At 42.4% G+C, this 23,789-nt stretch overlaps 1 protein-coding gene across 1 annotated transcript in view; it reads left to right on the top strand.

Annotated features, from left to right (window-relative positions):
- RCL1 (RNA terminal phosphate cyclase like 1) overlaps positions 1 to 23,789 on the top strand; it is a 32,631-nt gene that overhangs the window by 5,747 nt on the left and 3,095 nt on the right. The window contains exons 4-8 of the mRNA XM_055699234.1: positions 3,615 to 3,689; positions 4,947 to 5,071; positions 7,578 to 7,703; positions 14,497 to 14,653; positions 20,675 to 20,778. Of these exons, the coding sequence (XP_055555209.1) occupies positions 3,615 to 3,689; positions 4,947 to 5,071; positions 7,578 to 7,703; positions 14,497 to 14,653; positions 20,675 to 20,778 (587 nt within the window). The remainder of the gene's footprint in view (positions 1 to 3,614; positions 3,690 to 4,946; positions 5,072 to 7,577; positions 7,704 to 14,496; positions 14,654 to 20,674; positions 20,779 to 23,789) is intronic.

Genomic DNA, 23,789 nt, shown 5'->3' on the forward strand with positions numbered 1-23,789 from the left:
CCATGTGTTGTAAACATGCGTCTTTTATGTTGGATGAACTCTGTGGGATGTAGCCTTGCATGAGTGCATTCAACATCTGCAGATAAATGTACAAATCCACATATGTGTGTGTGAAAATACGTATTTGCATACACACACATGATCCTATAGCACACCGTTTGTGCTTGAAAGAAGGTAGTCCTGCCCATCCTCCTTCCATACCTCCTGCTTTCAGCTGCACAGTCCTGTGTACTCCAGCACGCTGGACACTTATCAGAGCCTCCTCTAAGCCAGTTCAACTGACTGGCAAAATGGCAGAGAGCTGTACCCCAGCATTTTCTGGTGGAGGCGTCCATAAGCCAAGTAGCAGGAATGCGTGTGCAGCCAGAGAAGGCAAACCTTTCCCTTGTCGTAGCAGTAAGCATGTGGGCTGACTCACCGGGCTTTCTGAAATGCACTTTCAGCACTGAACTCTCAGCTTTTACACAGCCTCAAAAATACCTGTTGGATGTGATTTTTGTGTTGTGGGTTTGAGATTGTTCTTTGCCAGAGAGCCCCTTGTCAGGAGGACAAAGGGGAACATGGCAGGTCTGCTGTGGGGAGAATGGAAATGGTCAAGGCAAGAGGAAGGGTGATTTCTAGAGGATGGGTTGTGGAAGAAAAGACCAGCTGAGTTCAGTGAGGCATGGGTCGGGCAGACTTCCTGGAGTATAAATAGTATGTCGTTATGCTAGCATTTTTTTATATACGTAATAGTCCTTCAGTGGGGTGCAGTGGAAAGCTCTTTGACAGCTGGGACCATTCTGAGAGAATACTGTGGCCACTGAAATACAGGGTAACGTGCACTTGCTCCAGGTTGGACTGTGGTGATAATAGTGTGTGATACATCCTAAATGAGTAAGAAAGGTTCTGCTTTGATTGTGCTTGTCAGGAAGAGATGTGACTTTGGAATACTAACCTGAACTGTTCACTGGCAGCCTGCATTTGCATTATGTTTTTCTGCACACTGATGAGACCTGACCGTGTAGCTTGTGAGTCTAGCATACAATGTTGAGGTAGTTTCAAGCTTCTCTGTATAGAGAGCATGTATGCAGTGGGTATCTTTGCAAAGTGCCTTTTTGAAGGGAATGGAGGTGGCACACAAATAATAGCTCTTATTTTGCTTTCCTTCTCTGCGTGTTGTTGGTCTGACAGACACATAGCTGATTTTAGAGTAATGGTTCTTAATGTTTGGGTTTGCAAGTGTTAATTTTTTTTTTTACAGCTGTGCTGTGGGGCTTTCAACTGAAATAATTTTGATGCTGCCATGAGACTCACATGTGAAGTTTTGGCTTGGGAGCAATAATCAATCTGCAATGTTGATAAAAAATCAGCAGGTGTCTCTAAACAAGCAGTTTTTCCTACTAACTTTTCTGTCTCTCCCTGCCCGCCCCAATTTGCTGAACTCTTGTTTCACTCTTCCCTTCCCAAGTCTAGGTCCTTGTCCCCAGAACATAGTACTGTATGTATGGCAGGGATAAATGCTGTTCTGTGCAGTGCTAATGCCTATGCAGGCCAGGTAGCACCTGCCTCTTTCCTAGGCAGCCATTTGTTGTAGGGTCTGTGTCTGGGTTTTTGCAGCTTTGGACTATCTAAAGGATTCTGCAAACTGCTAGAAGTTACTTTTTTTGTTGTTTAATCATTGTAGATTTCCTTAAAGGAAGGAGGTTTGTATTTATGTTAGTTCGTAAGCAAGCAAGCAATGTCTATGGTATTTAGGAAGTTGCTGGCATTTGTGGTAAGGTATGCCCTCAGTTGTATGATGCATTTGCTTTAGTACAACTTGGTGTTGTGTTCTTTGCTCTGGGAATGGAATAACTGGCCTTCAAGGGGAGCTGAAGGATGGTTTTATGACTGAGTATTGGCAAGAGACTGGAAAATACGGTGTTAAGTCTCAGTTCTGCTACCATCTTGTGATTTCCAGTGAAGTACTTAACCTCCCCTGCCTGACATCCCATTTGTCTGCTAAGCAAAGCAATCTTTTCCACTTCTTCAAGTACTGCTTATTACCTTCTCTATTGAGGCTGCAAATCTGGAACAGGCAGTCTCTTACTATATGTCTGTCTGGTACCTGGTAAGTATTGTGCCTGGAAGTTGGGGACTAAAAACTATGGCAAGGCTTGACATTTTTGGGAACAGACGAACCAGACTCAAAGCTGATGCAGCTTCCTAGTGCTGGTGTAACATGCTTTCTCCAGAGTTACAGACTTCAGTCCAAAGAATTGCAAAAGTGGAAGTGGAGGCAGAAAAGGGAGTTCCTAAGCTACACAGAGAAGCTCTTTTTTTTTTTTACTGGTATATTTTGTTTCATAAGAAAGGATAAATATTGTGTGACTTTAATGTGAACCACATCAGCTTGTTGGAACTTCTGCTGGTGGTATTCACCTGTGTCTGGGTATGTGCACATGCATGTTAGTAAAGGTTTTTGCTCTAAAAGTCAGTTTTGTGTGATTAATGAATACTACTGAGGGGCTGAATTAAGGTAGCCTGGCTGTAAAAAATATAGAATATATAAATATAAAAAATTAATCTTTGACTTAACAGGGTTTTTTTAATGAAAATGTTCAAATATTGATAATACCATTAAAACCAACAGCAAATGCCTCCCTGTAAAGGAGAAAGTTTGTTGGCCAGCAGGATTTAAAGAATGAGAGTTGCACTCGTAGCTACTCAGGTAGCTCTTTAACAGGTTGTTCACAGTTTGTATTTGACGTATGTGCTAGTACTTCCTCAGTGGCTCACATTCTATGCAAAACAGGGAGAATGAGACTCGGGAATTGTGGTTCCTGGCTGAAGGCAGGGGAAGGAAGGTGCTTTTTTTCCTGCCTCCTCAGCTGCTGTCTACCACATGCCGGTTTCCTTCACCTGAATTTAGTTCCGCTTTGGTCATGCTGTTCTGGTCCTGTCTCTCCCAAGCTGCCTGTCTTGGGTAACTGTGTGTGCTTTTGCACTGCTAAATATTTTTTGTCACCTTTGGCGATACTACTGAAGTTTCAACAGGGGAAGATGATGACAGTCACTGTTGTCTTGGGTCAGCAATTAGGAGGAGCAATGGCAAGGAAAAACCTGTTCAGACCTGGATCTGACAAGGATCTGCCTCAAAGGGAGGACACGGGTGATGTGTCACCCAGTTCAATCTTCTAAGTATTTCCACAGATGTTAACCTAGAAGTTTTTCAGAAACATGAAGCTCTTGACAGAAGGGTGAGGTTCTTCTTGCCACATCAAGGGTCTGCTCCAAAATGCAAAGGTTATTGTAATCATCATTTACTTAGCTGTAGGAATTTTTTAGCAGTGACAGAAGATTCTAATTTTTTTAATAGCTGTGTCCAGAGAAACAAATGGTTTAGCTGAACCATAATAGAAGTAAAAATCAGGCCGAGGAAGAAATCCAGGATAGGAAATTCCATCTGCCAGTAATTTGTTCTAGCAAATTTTTTGAGTAGTGAGACACTGTGGTGGCCTAAGAGTAGCCAAATGTTTCTTTTACATCGTTATGTCTTCCCACAGAATACCTAGTATGGAGGAGCCTTTTTTTAAATTAGTGACTTAAGTAACTTCCAGTAAAGAGTCTGCTTTTAATTCTGTGTTCTATAGGTAGATGTCCTTAAGGCAACAGCTCTACCCCTACTGAAGAAGTTTGGAATTGATGGTGAAAGTCTGGAAATCAAGGTAAGACAATTTGTTGCTTTCTTTTCTAGCACATGCTGAAATGATACTTTTGCACTGCTTCACAGGGCCATGTGCTTGCTGCTGGTGTCTGTCTCTAGCAGATACCCAGTTGTAGCTACACACGTTTATAAAACTGCCTTTTGTTCTTGACGTGTTTTGGCACACCAGCCACACAGTGATTGAAGTTATCGTAAGAGACATGCAAAGGCTATGGCTAGAAAGGGTAAGGAGAAAGTAGTGACTTTTCCTAGTCTCCTAGATCTCCACAAACTAAGAAACATTTTTGCTTTCTTGTTCCTCTTCAGTTAATTGAATTTCTTTTTCTTTCCGCTTGCTCTTCCTGCCCTGTGCTTAGGCTTAGGGAGTGATAGTAAAATCTTTTGCCTCCTTCACCGATAGAGGAGCTGGATCCGTGTTTGGGTGATTGAGGCTTGCTTCCAGTATGGAAAATACAGGAAAGAAAGTTAGAAAGACTAACTTTTCACAGGCCCAGTAAGTCTGGATGTAGAATAGATTTCTTTTTTTTTCTAGGCTGGAGGAAGAAACTATAGCTTTTCAAAGTTAAAGAGTGCTCATTTGAAACACTTGAAGGCCCTAGCTGCACTGCCAGTCTTCGCTTGCTCTGCCAAGCGCTGTGCAGGTGCCTCCCTCCACCCTGCCTGTGGCCCTGGGGCTGTCAGCCCCTGCTCCAGCAACCCTGTGGCAGGGACAGTCTCCACAGCCCGGCCCGGCTCAGCCGTGGACCCCCTGAGCCAGACCCACCCACAGGCCCATGTACCATCCCCATCCTTGTGGATGTTGGCTGGGGTGGTGGGACAGGGTTGGGCTGGCCAGGCCTTTTTGTGGGACTGGTCTGGTCCCCCATGTATATACTAGGCATCAAACACTTCCAGACATCCTTCAGCAGTGAGGTACAGACTGTACCGTTGGAGTTGAACAGTCTTAAGGCGAGGCTGCCTTCCTGGAAAAGGTGGTGGGGTTTGGTTTTTTTTTGGGTTTTTTTGTTTTGTTGTCTAGTGAGAAGCCATGTCCTACTGTACTTGAAAGAAAGGAGGGAAAAAGAAATCAATTTTTGCTTATAGGTTTGGTGCAAAATCGGTTTCTGTCTTTAGGATGTCTCTCTCACCTGTGTTCAGGTAACACCCCTACTGATAACATTTTATTATATGTGAAATAAATGCTGTCACTTTTGAGCATGTAAATACATTCATTGTGCTCTTTACTAACCTGCTTTTGTCCCTCCGTTATTGTTTCTAGATCAACCGGAGAGGAATGCCTCCCAAAGGGGGTGGAGAGATACTGTTTGCTTGCCCAGTGAAAAAGGTCTTGCAGCCTATTCAGTTCACAGACCCTGGCAAAATCAAGCGCATCAGAGGAACTGCGTATCCTTTATCTGTTTGTTTTTTCTTCTTTTAAACAAATTTGCCTTTAAAAAAAAGTGTCCCAACTTGAAATTACAGAAGTACACCCATGTTGCTGAGCATGTGTCCAGGTAATACGGGGTGACACGAGGATCACACAACTAGGTTTTAGGACCATTTCTCAAAACTGCTGTGCTCACAACACTGCTGTTCAAAAAGCTATTAGTAGATAAGTAAATAGATTAAAAACTGAACACTACTATTTAAAATATTTCCAATAGCAAGAAAACATTAAAACACCTTCCATGACATAATGTAGCAGCACCAAAAGGGATCTTACCTGTGTGTAAATCCAGTAATTACAAATGCAGTTTTGTTATACTTGGCATAGGTAGCATCTTGGCTGTTAATGAGTCCAGCAGGATGTCAGATGGGAGCTTAAATCTTAGTTCAGTTTACACCTCACTGCAGGCATGTGAACTGAGCTTTTTGTTGTGTTAATGAAAATAAGTTTGTTAGCTCTTCACCTTCAGTAGTACCATTGGAGATGGAAGTGGTGGAAGTTGTATTTCTGCACAAAAAGCACAAAATAGTGTTGTGAAGTACTCACTTTTGCAAACGGAACTGCACATCTAGTTAACGTTTTTGTTGGTGGGGATTTTTACTTTTTTTTTTTTCTTGTGGTTTTTTTTATGGTATCTGTCATGAATCTGCTGTCACTGTAGGAAGAAAGCAGGTACCTTACAAGTAAGATACTAAATGTTGTATTTCATGAGGTCCTGCTCTCTTGAGCATTGGCCAATTTGTAGTTTAATTTGTGATTATGAGAGTCCCAAACATGATCTGGCTTTGATTACCCAAAAGGAAAGCAGGAATGGGAACAGTTTTCCTGCCAGGGGTGCAGACTAGCAGCCTGTTCTCCTTTTACTTTACGGCATACCATCATAATTGTGTGTGAGAACAGGACACTTTGACCTCTGTTTCCAGTTGCAGCATTTGGATGAGTACAGCATTGCCAAGTGAGAGCAATTTTACTGAGTGCATATGCTGTAGAATGAAAACAAGGCAGCTCTTTGTGCTTTTGCTGGTGTTTGTCATGGTCTTTCCATGAAGTGAGTAATTTCTCTGTGCCCCTGTCCACCTCTGTAATAAGTGGCGCTATCCTGTTTCTGTGTGAAGGAGGAAGCAATGATCACGGCTTTAGTGCCATCTTTCTAAATCTGTGTTAGTACACAGCACCATTCTGGGCCACTTTGACTGGATTTGGTCAATGTATGTCAACTACAGGTTTTTGAAATTCCACTTTTCATTAGGTTTTTCTGTGTTTTTTTTTCTCAGGGATGAAGGTTTGGCTTTAGTAAGCCTGGTGAGAGGCAGTCTCAGTTTAGCCATTAAGTGGTCCTTCAAGCCAGCAGAAAACAAAACATCAGGAAGGATAAGTTGTTAGGTCTTTTATGTGGGGGTTTTGTCCCTTCAAGATTCACCTGGGCAAATCAGCTTCCTTCACAGCTGAGGAGTTTGTGTTGCAGCAATCTTTTATAGTCATCCAAAACACTGAGTGTACCAGCCATGCAGAACAATCACTTTTCTGATTATTATTTACTGGGTTTGCCCTTAAGATCTTAAAGCCTTTGGTTTACCTACTCCACAAGAGAATGCAATAGAAAATTGTAGAAGAGGAAATTCCTTTCTGCTAGCTGGGAGGTTTGCTTCATTGCTGTGTGCATGTAGGTGCAGATGGGTTGTTAAATGTGCAGAGCCCGAGTCTGAATTATAATCGCGGTGGAATTTGGAGTACAGTGTACATTGGAAGATCTGTTGGGAATACCACCGAAGCAGCACCTGAGTAAAAAGGCAGAAAGTGAGTTCGTCTCTTGTGTTCTGCAAGAAGGTGGGTTGGGGTAAGCAGGAAGGTGGTAATTTCCTCTTCCCTGGAACTATTACCTTCAGATGTTGAGTGACTAGAGGACCAGTGAACTTGATAGCCTCACAGCACTGCCAAATACTTGGAAAGAGCAAATATTTTTTTCATCATTATTATTTTCAAATTAATTTCTTTTTTTTTTTTTGTTAAAACATTTTACCTACCCAATTTCTGTTTGATAGAAATGGGAAGACAGAATTTCTTGCTGATAATTCAGAGAAACTTCACCCATCACTGTCTTTTGATAGTATATGAAGAGCAGAGCATGCAGGACTTCTTCCATCACAAGAAAGCACAGGATGACAGAAGAGCAGTTTAGAATTATTGAAGTGCGTTTTTAAATAGATATTTACCTAGTCATAATAAGCTGTTCTGCACATGCTCTGTCTACCGCGCTTCAAGGTATACCAGTGAAAAGACTGTAGAAAGCACTTATACACACATACTTCTCTAAGTACAGGAAAATGGACCAGTACTCATGAATGGTTGTATAGGACAAACCCACATTTTCCAAAATAGCATGGAACCTCTTGGCCACTTTTGTCAGTCTCTGGTTTAAATTTCTTTTGTGACCACAATGAATTCCTTAGCTCAGAAATGTAGATACTCTGTCAGAGTGTCACCACAGATGGCAAACAGAATGGTGGAATCTGCAAGGAGTATCCTGAATAAATTCCTACCAGACATTTATATCTACACGGATCATATGAAAGGGGTCAGCTCTGGAAAGTGAGTATCCACTAGTCACAGGGAACAGAAATGTAATTCTGTATTTGTTCATCTGCTAGGGTATTCTGATGTGTAATTAAATACAATAAACCTGAGTATTAGACCATAATCTTGTATTTTGCTGACTTGAAATAAATATTCCTCACAGGGAAAAAATGGAATTATTAACTAGATAAGTTTGTTTTACTCTTGGTGCAAGGATAAAACTTGTGTGTTTTCTTAAACAAAAAACGTAATATGTTACTGCCACTAAAGACAACTTGAGCTCTCCTCAGTTTTAAACCTGTTCCTCTGAAATGAGATTAAGATGAGAGGTGCCATGGTATGTTGTGAAAACCAGCGTTGAAACTTGACTGTACACCTTCTGATGGAAAAGGTAGTAGGGACAAAACTGTTTCAGAAACTGAGCTGTATGGGTTGTCCTCTGCTTTACATAAATAGCTGAAGGAGTGTCCAGCGAGGACTGGAAAATAGAGACATTCATTTACTTCCACAGATTTTGTTCACCAGCAGAACACAGAAGTGGTGGATGTACGTCAGACAATTGTACCGATAATCTGTCAACTTTGTTGGCCTCTTACCACTTTTCATTGAGATTGAAGGAGGTTTGGGTAACTAATTTTTGTCTTCTGTCTGTATGCTCAAATCCAAGCATGAACATTTTCTTTCACTGTTGCTGCTTTTTGAATTACTACCTTAAGTAAAACTGATTAGGTTTCAAAGTTAAACAAATCTAAAACTCATTGACTCATTCTTTTTAAGTATTTTTCTTCTTTTCCAGTCCTTCACCATATTTAATATCCCAGGTTAGTAAGCTGTCATGTTCCCCAAAAAGTGGAATCATTCACCTGGTGTGCAGGAGCCAGTTGACACAGAGAGTAGAGTTATTTCTTTATTACAGATTTGTGCAAAGCTGGGAGCTAGGTGGTATTACACAAAGCAAGCCAAAAACTCAGAAGAACAAGAATAATATTTATACAGTCTAGTTATACATACATATTTTTGAATCTTTGCTTAAAAGATACTATTTATTGGTAATTAGTTTTTCACTGTAGCTTTCTATTGGTCTGTATATCTCACACTTCAGTTTAAAGTTACAGTGTATTTTTAATTCACTACACATCCGAGGGAGTTGGGGGGTGGGTCTTGTAGTCCTGAATTGAGTCAGTGGTCACAGTCTCCCCTGGCCGCCTTTGCCTTTCCCCTAGTTACAGTTCCATTCTGCCGACTTCTTGTCCTTGTTGCAGCCGGCTGGCTGTTGGCACCTCCTGGGGCAGAATGTTCCCCGCACCAGGCTTGTAGTTCTCCTTCCAGGGCACAGCCATCAATACAGAGCTACAGAGATGTGACTAACCTAACTTCACTAGAAGAAGAGATTAATTTCATGTTGACAACAGTAAGGTAACGGGGATGGAATGCATAGCTAGACATCATTGTGGATCCAGACTCTTAACAGTGATCAGAATTGTGAAAACTTTTCTGAGATTTTGGGATGATATTTTGGTTTTTATGCATGTTTAAAGTGAAAAAGTCAAATTGGGGTGGCAGCATTGAATTTACTACTTGCAAGGATAGCCCTTGCAGAGGGATAAATAATGGCATGGGAAAAGGAGCTCAATCCCTTTTTGCACTGCTGGTGCGTGTGGCTTTCTGATGCTGCTGTGCTGTCACATCCAGTGTGTTTTAACCCTGATGGAAATGGGTAACTGGTGTATCATCAGGAAAGTGGCGTTTTAATGCAGATACCAGTGTAGTGAAGGCAAAGTCTGTGAAAGAAAGATCAAATACCCTTTAATATCCCCCTGTCATCCTTTTATATACATTTGGTTTCCTCTAGTAACCAAAAGAGTTGGAATGGGGAGGGGGTATGGGCTTTTCCATACACAATAGCCTTATAATTTTCATGTTAGTAATGTCAAATTGATACTACGTTGTTAGGAATGCTAACATTTTGAGTAATAATCTACTCTTCTAAATGAACAAAAATACAATTAGCTGTAAAATTAATAATCTTAAAAGGTAAACTGTCCTTGAGGACAGTTTAATTCTCTGTAGGTATATTCAGAGTATCAGGCAATTTTTATGGATTAAATTTACAGGATACTTGATATTAAAATCCTTTTGAAAATATCAGTTTCAAATCTCCTGCAGGCCTAACGGTCCACTTTTTTTTTGGAGGTTCTTTCTTCACTCTTGTGTAATGTATCCAAGACTTCATTCCATTGGTCTTTATCACTGTAGGGGTAGTTGCAAGAACGGTGTATGGTCCCTTCCAGGTTTCTTCTAATGGCTCTTTTTTCCAAATTAGAACGTAGACAGAATCTCCAGGTTTGAATCCATGTGTGGTAGTATCTACAGGCAGTGGTCCTTGTTTCTTTAGATACCTGTGCAGGGGTGACAATACCTTAGAAAGAGATACCATATAAATTATATAACTACTTCCTGTTACACACATCTGGTCACCTTTTCCCCAAAACAGAATTAACTGGGTATGGTTTCCCGTAAAGGGTCTCAAGATGGCTTAATCTTTCTATACTTCTAGGAGTAATTCTGATTCTCATTAATGCTATTGTTAATACCTTCACCCACTTCAAATGGGTCTCTTTAGCAATTTGTGATTTGAGAGTTTTGTTCATTCTTTTTACTTTCCCATTTGACCGAGGTCTCCAGGATGTATGCAGTTCCCATTTAATCTGAAGGAACTTGCGTATTTCTTGCACTGTATCAGCAATAAAATGGGGTCCATTATCTGATGATAGTACATCTGGTATTCTAAATCGGTGAATTACTTCTTTTAACAATACCTAAACTACCTCCCTTGCCCGACTGTTCTGACGCAGGACAGCTTCTGGCCAGCCTGAAAAGGTATCAGCCAGAGCAAGAAGGTATTTATGCCTGTTGTGATTGGGCAACTTGTAAAAATCTATTTGCCAATGTTCTCCAGGAGTGATTCCCCTTTTTAGGTTGCCACGTGCTGGCCTTTGCTTAATTTTTTTATTATTTTCACAACAAAAGAGGTATTTCCTAGTAATAATGTCCACCAGTGTCTGTATTTTTGGTCCTGTTGCATATTGTTTAACACTATTGACCATTGCCTCTGCTCCCATATGAGTTTCTTTATGCAGGTTAGCAAGGATAGAGTTCATTAAGTGGGGAGTGACTAGGACTTGGTGGGTTGGCATCACCCACCACCTTTCTTTGTTTTTACTGCAGTGTAATATTTCAGCCTGTTAATTGTCTTTTTTCTGAATACTGGGGCAGTTCTATCTCCAAATTCCTTGCAGGTATTAATGCTCCTTGGATCTCTTCTGTAAGGCTGCCTTTTTTGCTGATGAATCTGCCTTGCAATTGCCTTGAATTATATTCCCTTGACCCTCTGCTTATTTTGGTTCCAATACTGCTTGCAAGAGATCCAAAATCTCACATCCATACCTAATGGGAGCTCAGCAGCCCTTTCTCCTTCAAGGTGGCTCCATGAGTGCACACCACTCTAAATGCGTATTTGGAGTCTGTATATATATTGATTCTCTGACTACGTCTAATGCTTAAAGCTCAGGGAAGAGCTATCAGCTCTGCCTTTTGGGCCAGAGTGTTTCAGGGCAAAGGCTGTGTTTCAGTTTCTTCATCAGTGATCATTACAGCATACGCAGCCTTTCTTGCTCCTTCCTGCACAGAACTGCTGCCATCAGTGTGTAATTCTACATCTCTGTCCTCCAAGGGTTGATCCTTCAGGTCTGCCCTACTGGTGCAAATTTGTTCAGTTGTAGCCATGTCAGAAAACTTTTTTGTTCAGCTATAGATAATAAGGTAGCAGGATTTGAAGATAACATTGTAGAGTTGTGTCATCCTGCTCAGACAGTAAGGCTTGTTATTTATCTAACCGGCTGGGAGAAATCCAGTGATGTCCTTTATGTTCCAGTAGTGCTGTCACAGTATGTGGGACCAATGCTGTGATGGGCTGACCCAGGGTGAGTTTGTGAGCTTCTTTGATTAGCACAGATGTAGCTGCTACTGCTCACAAACACAGTGGCCAGCCTTTACTTACCTCATCCAGCTGTTGTGAAAAATAGGCCACTGGCATTTTCCAGACCCCAGGGGAACGGGCAAGTGCTCCCAAGGCCATGTGTTGCCTGTCGTGCATGTGAAGTTGAAAGGTTTACTTAGATCTGGTAAGCCTGGGGCTGGGGCCCACATTAATTCTTCCCTGTCCTCATCAAAACCCTTTTGGCATTCTGGTGTCCATTCAAGGAGAATACCTGGGCCTTTAATAGCTGAATGTAAGGGTTTTGCTATCGTTCCCTAATTTAGAATCCATATTCTACACCAGCCAGCCATTCCAAGAAACCCCCTCAATTCTTGTTTGACCTTGGAACCATGATTCTACAGATTGCTGCTTCTTGTTCCGTCCTCAGTTCTCTCTGGCTTCTAGGAACTCCGTATCCCAAATACTGGGCTCATTCTGGTACTGTCTGTGCCTTTCCCTTGGACACCCAATCTCCAGCTAGAGCCAAAACGTTCAGTAAATCAACAGTGGCTTTCAGACAGTCATCTTTCCCCTCCACCCCGATTAAGATATTATCTACGTATTGCACCAACGTAATGCTCCATTGGTTACCTTGCCATTGTTCCATCTCTTTTGCTAGAACATTACCAAATAGTGTAGGCCTGTTCTTGAATCTCTGTGGTAGCACAGTCCAGCAAAACTGATTTTTCTCCCCGTCTTTGGGTTCTCACATAGGAAGGCAAACTGCATCTGACTCTGTTCACTCAATGGATTGCCAAAGAAGGCATCTTTTAAATCTAATACAGTAAAATATATGTTAGTCTCTGGAACCACATTCAACAAAAGGTGTAAGGATTAGGTACCACTGCATGAACATCAGCTATAACCTGATAATTGCCCACAGACCTTGCACTAATCGGAGTTGTTGGGAATTAGGCTTTCTCCTGGCAAAATTAGGGTATCATATTCTGATTGACATTCCTGAAAAAGTCCAGGTTCTAGAAGGGAGGCAATTAGGTATTCTAATCCCTTCCTAGCCTCCCACATTATTGGATATTGCCTCTTTCTTATTGGCCAGGCTCTGGGCTTCAGTCCTAGTTTTATGGGACTCACGTTTTTCATTCTTCTCTTCTTGTGGCAGCAGTACGATTGCAGTATATCTGATGCTAACAATGTGCCACTTTGGCAAAGCTTTTTTGATTACTTGGTTCCCAGTACTTGTGTGTGTATCTTAACAGGATAAGGAAAGAACACAGTATGCCTCTATTCTAGTGCTGCTTCTGGTGATGATTAAGACCTGCAAAGACTAGTCCAGCCCATCTGCATCCAGTGCAAACCAAGTCCTGATTTCAGAATATAAAGTGTTGAACTATACCCCTTCCACAGTGCCAAAAGCTTGAGGAAATACATTGAGTGTCTTCTGCCATCTAGAATGTATCTCTGTTTTGAGATCTGCCGCTATCTAACACTTAACAAAATCTGCCAGGGGATATAGGTATTGAAGGATACTTGTCCAAAGAATAACATCTTTGATACTGTGCTTATCTTGCTGTTTAGATCTCTTTCTTACAGGAAAGGAGAAGAAAAGCATCTTTAACATACCTTTTGTGCTGCTCAGCAAGTGCAGGCAGTTAAATATGGGTGGGAACCACCGATACCTTTCTGTTCCTGCCCTACTGAAATGCCTCTGGAGGAACTGTTGTTTTTCTGGCACTGGCAGAGTTTATTTGTATTGGAGTTTGGGGCTTGGTTTTGTGGTTTGATGTTGGTGACATTCCATTTTGGGTCAGTAGGACTATTTTAATTTAAAATTTTGGGTGGTGGAGGCAGCAGGAGTGCAGAACTGTGGAAGATGCTCTATGTGGAGTATGTTTAAGTTAACCTTATTTTGAACGGCTAGCTGTTCCAGAGCCTATAAATAAGAGGACTGTTTTTTTTTTATTTTTCCTATTCTTGCAACTTTCTGCTTTCTCAGCAAGCTGTACTCTGCCATTTGTGACTTCCCTGGAGCAAAAGTTTTTCTTAACTCTCACAATAGCATTTTGTAGGAATCTTACGGTCTAAGTAAAATAGGGGGAAGCTGTTTCTTCCTTCAAGTCATACGTTCAGAATTCTTATCTGGTTGTAATGATTTGAATGGTAATGAACTGAAAGTGAAAAGAAGCTATTAGAAATAAAAGTAATGTGGATCAAACTTTCCTTTTTTTGTTCTCCTTCTTGGTGCCATGGCTGCAGTCTAATCTTGCTAAATATTGACGCTTCCAGGAAAGAGCTCAATCCTAAAGAAAGTTTTGGTTTTGAATGTCACAGAGAAGAAACTCCGGATACCTTTGAAATGCTTATCAAATGTGAATTAAATAAATAGAAAGGATAGTGGTTTGTTTTTTTAGTAGAGAAGAGTATTTCTGATGTTTAAATGGTGGGGGGGTTTTGCTAGGGCTTTGGGTTTGGTGGTGTTTGGTTTTTTTGTTATGGGTTTGGGTTTTTTTGGGGGGTGGGGTTCTTTTTTTCTCCTTTTTTTCATTTTTAAAGAGTTTCTGCTAGGAATAGCCGGCACAGTGGATTTGGGGCAACTGGTACAGGGTTCAACTTTTAAATCCTGTTGTTAAAGTTTTTTTGTAGGGCGAATCAAACGTACAGAACAGGAAATTTGTCAGCAAGTCCAGATTCCCAGTATTGTCCTATGACAGGAGCTGTTTGTGACTTGAGGAGGAGGTTGGCTGGGAGTAGTTCTTGGCTCATTGCTTGGTTCTTGTCTTTAAATCATACACACTTTTCCCTTTCTTTCAGATCACCAGGTTTTGGCTTGTGCCTTACTGCAGAAACCATCAACGGTACTATTCTCAGTGCTGAACTAGCCTCAAACCCTCAGGGCCAGGGAAAAGCTGTTTTTCCCGAGGAACTTGGCCAGAATTGTGCTAAACTGTTGCTTGAGGAGATCTACAGGGTAAGCAGCCAATATGTTTCATCTGTATAGCTGTAGGGGAAGAAGATGATGACCTTTTGCTAGTGGAAGAGGTTGTTTGGGGGCACCCTCAGACAGACTCAGATCCAAACATAAAAGTGATCTGATGCTGCCAGTGTCGACTTGATCCAGGTAGGGAGTGCTTTGGAATGGTTGTTAATAGTGTAATGATTTACTGGGCCATGTTGGTTCCTACGTCTGGTATCATAGCAGTGGCAGATTTTTCTCCTGTTGCTTTCTATCTGCAGCTGAATTCAATTGGCTTCACATGGGCTGTTTTGGGGTTTTTTTTTAATAGTAAGTTGCAGGGGTGATAGTCAGTGCTCTTAAACTAGTGTTTGGAATGTTGCATTATGAGTGGGAGAACATATGAGGAAGAAGGGGGAAAAAAAGCAGCTAGCCTCAGTACTGGCCGCTCTGTGGTGATGATGACAAAGTCAGATGTGCTGAGATCTGTTTGGTTGTATGAGGAATCTGCTGAATGGTTTGTTGGAAAGGAACTAGGACAGTGTTTGCATAAGAATCTTAAATACATTGCAGTCTTTTGCAGTGTAATTAATTTGTTTTAGTTATTAAAACGTTTTTTTATGTGGTGAGACTTAGTGGATAGAGCAGTTTTCAGTCTTACAAATGATTTGGCAATTAGCATCATAGTATGTTTCTGATTTGATAAAGAACCTACCTGCTTTTGTGGTGTATTTCCACAGACATTAAGAATTGACGAAACACATTTGGCCTTTAGGAGGCAGTCACCTACAAAGTGTACTCACTTTAAAAACAAGTCATTGCTCTGAACTTGGAACAACCTGCTAGGATTTTGCAAAGTATTAAAAGTGCCATTAATGAGGTTCTGTATTAGGTAATGTAGTAAATTATAAAAATACCCCTTAACCTCATAAATCACATCCATGCCTGTAGTAGATTGTTTACCTGTGCTCATGTTATCTTTTCCTTTCCCTGCTGCCAACTCTTTGTCAGTCTGAATTACCAGTTTGCCCACTTGTTTCAGTCTTCCATTAATATTTTGTCTTTATTAAGTATATGCACCATGTTGCTAGAGGATTTTCCCTTTCTAGCCCAGGGTTCTTATTGCATAGGAACTCCACAAACAAATATTGTTCCTGGGTACAGTCCAGACCCCTTGCATTTGAAAGTTCAGCATGCATGGAGTTCAGTCATGACAAGTGACTGAAACATCTGCCCGTTTCTACAATTATGTAGTGACAGGTAGCTGTTTTTGAGGGGTGAACTGTTAAAATCTTCCAGCTCCCCCACCCCCAAACCAGATAAAAACCAAGCAACAAAACAAAATAATCACATGTAATTTGGTACATTTGTTGCTTTGTGTAAACCTCTTGGAAAATATCTTCAGGTAGTCAGATGTTTGGAGGCATCAAAAATCCAATTTCCACATACTTTTTATGAGCAGCAATAGATATTTTTTTCCTTTGAAAACCACCTTGACAGATTGAAACCAGTGAGGGAATTTGTCCAGATAATACACTTTTTTCAGAGTTGGATGTTGGAGAACTACTGAAATGAAGAGGGGTAGAAAGGCCTGAACCAGGTAATATTCTGCTTTTAGTGTACTGCAGCCATGTGAATGTGATGAGTCAAATTCTGCAGAGCACCAGGAGAGTGAGGTTCTTGGGACAACAGGAAAAAAAAAAAAAGCATTTGAGGAGGAAACAGGATCAGGCAAGTCTTTGAATGATAAAGGCCATGAAGTTTCAATGTCTTCAAAGATCAGATTCTGAGCGAGTGAAGTTGTTGGCTGTGGCCTGCTATGGTACTGCTGGTACTCCTGGAAGGCTCTTTTACATGTGGGCGGCTTCAGTCCAAGAGTAACTGACAGGTGCTGAGCAGTGAGTGTTCAGACTACTAGCGGTCCTCCACTGCAGCAGCTCATGGTGGAAAAGTTCTTGTTTGTTTCCATTTTTGGTTGTTGTACTGCTTATCCACGGGAGTGCTCAGTCCTTGCTGTTCATCAGTTCCCTGCCCCATCTGTCATAGGCAATGTGGTGGGTTTGTTCTGTAGCTTTCGGAATGCACACTTGGAATTTGTGTGTGACTGACACACACGCTCACACAGTGCTAGCCAGGAATTTGGAAAGATGGGCTCATTTTCTCTCTCTTGTTTTTTGGGGGTTTGTTTGAGTTTTTTTGAGCTTAGGTCAGTTTGATCTAGTGTTGACCCAGACAGGACATAAAAACATGTTGCAAAATGTGCAGTGTTTGTTTAGTTTGAAGATACTGGTGGGTTTTTTTTAAGTCTCTTTGCCTAGATAAGATGGCTAGCGAAACAGTAAAGATTTGGGAAAGCTGTGCATGGAGCAATAATAGGTTGCTCTGAACAGGCACTCTTTAAGTCCCACTGTCTTTACACCAGCTAGTCACAGAATACAGAGCTCAAGGGAGAATTTCTCACCTGGTGTTTAGATCCTTTCTTTATGAGACTGTTTCTTCACCTGTTGCTTTGCTTGTAGGTACTGTGCTGCAGGAGCCAAGGAGGGTTGACCCGAAAAGGGCATCCTGGGAGCATTGGAGATAATTCTATATAGAAGGGCTTTAGCTATCAGGATCACCCACAAATCTGCTGGAGTTCATTACTGTTTGAAGGGGCCTCCTTATTGTATTTGTTTAATTCTTGCTATTATGCAAACTTTACCACCTAGGTAATCTAAGGATTTGAGTCTTGCTATGTTAAGTGCTAAATGATCTCTTTTACTAAGCCTTCAAAAAGAAATGAAAGGGATCGTATGATTCTTGGAATCAGTGGACCTTTTTTTAATGTACCTTTGTTGATGGAAAGATGTGGGAGCTAATTGACTAATAAGTAGGCACAGTGCTAATTACAGTGGCTCTGAAAGAGGGGGCATGGAGTGACTGGCTAGCATTGTCTTTTATAAATCCATAAGCAGTTCTTACCTAAGCTTATTGTAGAATGCCAATAAGGATTTTCCTTTTGTCTTTGAAAGGCGTTGATTATGGGAGCTTTATATAGCAGGTGATTGGCATAATGGAAAGGCCTGGAAGAACTGCAAAAGGATCGAATGTTTCTGTTCCTTGTGATCATGAAAAACAGGGGAGGATGCAATATCTGTTTAAGGCTGAGTTCTTTAATGCAGAAAGGTTGAGTTGTTAGGGGGCTTGAAGGTGCAGGAGGAGTAAGGCTGAGTTTTTTTATTTAACTAGAAGTAAAAAGAGTAAAGCATTTCACTGAAGGCTTAATTTTAGAGATGGTCTTTCTACAGTATGACAAGACTGCTCCATTCTTCTAAGGAAAACCCAGAACACCCAAAACCAACCAACCAAACAACAACACCCCCCCCACCCCCACCCCACCCCAAACCCTCTGTACTTCACGTAACAAATTATTGAGTTAAGCAAGTATGTACCGCACAGGTAAGAGAGGAAATTGTGTGAGTATATGCCAAAACATAACCAAGACTAAATCAAAGCTGGGGTCAAACTTAGAAGAATAATCCTCTCCAAAACAGTGTTATCCAGTACCCAGTACTGTGATATTTGTACGTGCGTATCAGCTGTGGTATTTGTATAACGGCATTTCAAAATGGAGTGATTAAGTGATCCGTGTATCTAATTTTCACATCCAGCTGGATCTGGCTCTGTTGTCAATGGAAACAATAATGGAGAAACTGCAATGAAGTGAATTAATATAGACTAGAAGATGCATCCTGGGTTGGTAACAAGTGCCAGCTATTTTTGGAATAAATGTCAGTACTTTGGCTCTGACTTTGCCCATCTCACTTCTCATGGGGACGTTGGTTTTTATTTTGTACTCTTGAGTAAGTGGCAGGGGGACTGAGAGGAAAAAAGTTGGCTTCCTTAAGAGTAGCATGTCCTTCCTTTGACACATTACTGTTCTGTCATCATTAAATTACAAGCAAATTACTTAATTTGTCTGCCTGGCAACTGCCTCTGTGGGAATGGGCATAACAGCACATTGTTAATGCACAGCAGTAGTAAGGACAACTGACTCACTGCAGCAAGAGAGTTCACGTAAGCATCTAGGATGTGATGGATGCATCATGGGTTGCTATATTGTTAAGGACGTGGTTATCTCCATGCTGATTGGAGCTTTTGTCATAAAAATAGATGTTTTCTGTTTTTTTTTTTTCAGCTTTAGAAGAACAAAAAGAAGCTCAGAAAATTTAAAGTTTTCATCCAAGTGTTTAAAACCATTTTGAATTATTAACAGAACTACAAATACAGGAAGTCCTGTGTCAGGAATACTCCTTACCAAACTCTTATCTGCTTCTTATACATGTTTCAGATTGGCAAATGTTGCTGGTGAGAGCTGTGGCTCTAGATCACATCAGCCAATTCTGCAGGTACCCTGTTTGCTCAAGATAAAGCACAATTTTTATCAGCTTCATAGATGGCATTAGGTTGAGTGCATTAACTTCACTTTTGGTATGTCAGGTTCACACAGTTAAAAGGGCAAGGGCTGCTGTAAGAGCATGTTGCTAGGAGTTAGGTCATGGTAGTGAATGTAATGGAAAGATGTTCATTCACTGTGGTGTATCTTTTGTTGCATGAAGTGCAGAGGCTTTTTTCAGAAGAGTGGAGCTGAGATGTGTTACACTGAAGCAAGGCTATCTTGAAGATTACACCTTCAGTAACTCTTCTTGGAAAGGTCCTCCTTTCTGCCCTCGCACCAAGTAACTGTGATGAGGTTGTCACATTATTGCGTTTTCTTAATCTGTGTAGTCCAAAAGTTACTTTGCCCCTCCTTTGCCTTTTTGGGTTATGGTTTTATCTCTTAAAGCAGAGGTCCTCAAACTTTTTAACCAGGGGGCCGGCGCGCGGATGCAGTGGCAGGCAGCCATCTGCGGCTGCTTGGTTTCCCCCCCAACCCCAGGCAGGGGGGGGTGGGGGGGTCTGTAAATACCAGGGGCGGATTGAGGACCCTGGGGGGCTGTGTCTGGCCCGCGGGCCATAGTTTGAGGACCCCTGTCTTAAAATGATGGCAGATTACTCCTTGCCCACAAAGGTAACTGTCAGTTTAACTCGCTAGAGAATTTGGTTTTATAAGAATGAATTTTTAGTTTTGCTCTCTCAAGAGAGCCTATTCAGAGGGCCTAGCATTAGGCCTGATCCAGCAGGAAACTGTTGACAGATTTCACCTGCCTGTGGATCAGGATGAATAAGAGGACAGGCTGAAATCGTGTTATGCCAAATATTTTTTCTATTTGCAATACATTTGCATAGTAAATAATTAAAGGTAAATTCTCTCTAAAGCAGTTTTGGCTGAAATTATCCCTTTTAATTTATGCTCAAGCTTTGTAAACAGAGAAAGCCTTCCAGTTCTGATGTATGTATGCATCATAGTTAACATGTTCCACATACAAAACAATTTACCATGCACATGTGACTTACTGCAGTCAAATATGTACAGAAGTGTGTAGTTCTACATAATTTTATGAACGGCTCTTTCACATAGCAATAACAGAAAAATATTCCCAATTTAAATATGGGAGGGGAAATGTTTTAAAATGTAATACCACAAAAGTTAGCAGCAAGGGCTTAAGTGGATATATGTGAAACAACTTTCAACTTGCTGGTTTGCACCGCTGGTGCTAAACTATTTGTCCAAATGTAACTTTATAGTTTCCATAAAGTGCTGCAATTCATGGTATCTTCAAATGTACACAAACTATAATTAATATCTGTTTTCAATTTACTGCAAACAAATTATTTAGTGCTTACAGTCTGTGATGTTAGAAGAGAACAGGTTGGGAGAGATGGGAGGGATCTTTAATGTGACCTTGTTACAGGGTTTTCTTTTAGTTCTGTTCTTTCCGAGCCTGCCATGTGAAATCAATTTGTCATTGTTACAAAATCTGGATTTTTATCTTTCTGGCCTTTGAAAATTGGGAGCGGTAATTCAGCTTTTTAAGTATATCTTTCTCCTTCATTACTCCCATCCCAAGTTCTAGTTTGTACAGAGATTAATTATTAAAACATTTTTGTTTGCAGGGAGGTTGTGTAGATTCAACAAATCAGAGCCTTGCTCTGCTCCTCATGACCCTTGGACAACGAGATGTTTCCAAAGTCCTGTTAGGACCTCTGTCTCCATACACGTAAGTTGTTTTGTTCTGTTTAATTACCCAGTCTTGTTTAATTCGCTAGTTTTATTGCACAGCTGTTTTTTGTATATGGAAGACCTTTGCCTGTGGCTATGAACAGAACAACTTGTACCCATCTTCAAATGAGACAGGTGGTGTAAGTTACCTAGTGTTTATTTCTACATGTTAGAAGATGATTCCCTTACTGTTCTCTGTTATGCCGGGTTCTGAGAATTGCAGAGCTGGGGTTTATTGTTGGTTCCTGGATTGTAAGTGTACATCAGTTTGCTTTTTGTTGCCTAGCGTACACTACTGTGTTTTCCTAGTGATCTTTCTGTAACTGTGGCCCCAAACAGCACATTTCAAATGGCTAGCCAAATGCTAAAACTGTGATTGTCCATCAGTAAGGAAACAGCTTAAGAGTTCAAATCATGGAGGTATGTGCAACCCCTAAGCTTTAGTCCTACCAGGCAGTGGACTGCTACTTAGTCCTTCAGTCTCAATTTTTGTTAAAGCTTTGTCTGTGGGTGGTAGTGGTTCAGAGGATAGAAAAAGACTAAATTTCTTATGTTGCTAGTTGCAGCACACAGGTTAGGGGAAGGGCATCCAGTACCAAAAATCTCATTTATCTGATTTTTGATATCTGACCAAAAATCTGTCAGACTGACAAGTAATTGACTAGATCACGATTGTTCCTAGATACTGAGCAGTTTTCCTTTAATAAAATGGAGGGAGGATTGTTTAGCTGACAATGGCATCAAAAAATAAGACTATGAACTGTCCTTTTTCGGTTATCATGGTACCGGTGCTGTATATGTGAAAGGTACAGTACTGTGATAACTGAAGAATGGTGGTGCCATCACATAAGAGCTAGAAATTGCCTAACTGCTACTCTCAACCCCTGATACCTTGGAAACAACATTGATCAGATTTTGTAGGTAGCCTGCAGTTGCACAGGGGTAATCCCCTGTAAAGTAAGTATCCATGTGAAAGGCTTACAAAAAGTAGGTATTGGTGTCTGAAGTGCGCAGTTAAGCATGTGAAACAAAGCAGTCACTTCTCATTGTCCAGTGGGGTGTTTTGGTTTTTTTTTTTTTTTGTAATGCTATGAAAGTCATGCAAACATACTAGCTTATTTTGTAAGCAGGCTGATTTCAAGTGAGTGGGTTGTAACTTCTTCCAAATTAAGAGTGAGTGGCAGGGATGAAGGTCAGGAGCATACATCCTGAGGCAGCATGTGTTACAGGAGATCATACAATCTGTGATTTCTGTGATTCATTGGTCCTATGAGGGTCTGTTCAGAGATCACACAGCTCTGTCTGGAGCACCCCCATGCCCTCACCAAGGCTGCTTATAAACGGTGGGGAAATTTGCGTCCTGAGCAACTCACTGGATGCACAGGCTTTTGAAGTGCACTGTAGCTCTGTCAAGTTCCACTTCATTGTCTCCTTTTCTCTCTTGGCTATGAGATCCCTGCATTTAACTCTTTCACCCTGTGGAATCTGAAGCTATTTATAAGCCCCGTTAAACTAGATTGACTTCCCTGCCTAGCACCGTGCAGCGCACGTGCGACAGTTCAGCTGGCAGATGGGAGCGCTGTGTGGGGACATGGTGCTTTGGAACACGTCCATCAGAATGAGGAAACATCTCCCAGACGGGTGTATTTTCACAGGAGACATCCTTTGCCCCCGCTAACGCCGGGTGGGGTGGGGGCAGGGCTTTCCTGAGCGGCCTCGGGGCGCCAGTCCCAGAGACCACCTGGCCCGCGGCCACCTGGATTAGCGCCTCCTGCCTTACCCTCCCGATTTCGCAGCGGTAAGCGCCGCTGTCAGGCCGAGCTTAAAATCAAAGGCAGGGTGCTGGCGGCGGCGGCGGCTGGCAGAGCGGGCAGGGCTGCGCGCCGGTGTGTCGGCGGGGGCCGGGCCTGCGGGAAGCCTGAGCGCCCCGCGCCTTGGTGCGCTGGGTTTGGGGGCCGCTAGCCGGGGGCGGGTAGGGCGCCTCCGCCCGCCCGCCGGGCCCAGGGCCTCCCCGCGGCGTGGCGCCCCCTGGCGGGCGCGGGGCAGCAGCCCGGGCGGGCTGGGCCCTTCCGCCGCGGGGGCGGGCGCTGCGCCCTGACAGCGAGCTGGGGCGGCGCAGTGGTCGTGTACCTTTTGGTGTTGCTTACCAGGCTCCTGCGAAAAGGTAGCGCTTAGGTAAACCAGGCTTTTTAGTCTTTTTCTTACCCCCCCCCCCCCTTTCTTTTTCTTCCTTTTTGTTTATTACAATGCTTTTTTATTTGAAGGGAGCGGTCCCTGAGGAACACCTCCAGTGTGGCTCGTGTGGCTGTCCCTCAACCTGAGAAAGAGTGTTCAGCTCTGCCTTGTTCTTGCATGAACACACTAAATTTCCAGCAAAATAAGATGTCCTTGTACCTCACGCCCCCCTCAGTCCCCGGGTCCATACAGCCTCCTGTTCCCTGAGGCGCAGACTGCCACATGCAAACCGCTCAGCCCTGAGCTAATGCCAGCTTGCTCTCTGCTGCGCTGCCAGCTCACACCCTGCCTTCCCCCCTCTTTTTTCTCCTATTTCCAGGGCTCTTGCCGCTTGTGCTACTGCTGCTGCAAGACAGAGCTGGCTTCTTGCTGCTCCCAGGTTCTCCCCGACGTCCCAAGGCAGCCTCCCCCTCGCTCCCACTCCCCCTGAGGCCCTCGGGTGGACCCCGGGGCTGCAGCAAAGCCCTCTGGCTTTTCCTCACTCAGCCCTTATTCAGAAGGGAGAAGAGATGGGAGAAGCACAGTGTGGTCCACATACATGTGAAGGGAGGTACAGGCTGAACTGATCCCACTAACGTGTTGCAGAGTTTGCTGATCAGCTGTTGTGATTCTCCCTGAGTCCCTGGCTCCATGCTGCCTCTGGCATTTGTACGTTTTATGCTCTGCCCTCTTTGCAGTTTGGCATGCCACTCCTGCTGTTTTGGGCTTGGCTGCTTTCTTGTCACACTGCCAGAGGTCTGGGAAAGGACCCAGCTAAGGAGAAGGCTGGTACAG

Source organism: Falco cherrug, chromosome Z, assembly GCF_023634085.1.
Source record: "Falco cherrug isolate bFalChe1 chromosome Z, bFalChe1.pri, whole genome shotgun sequence".
Classification (NCBI taxonomy): domain Eukaryota; kingdom Metazoa; phylum Chordata; class Aves; order Falconiformes; family Falconidae; genus Falco; species Falco cherrug.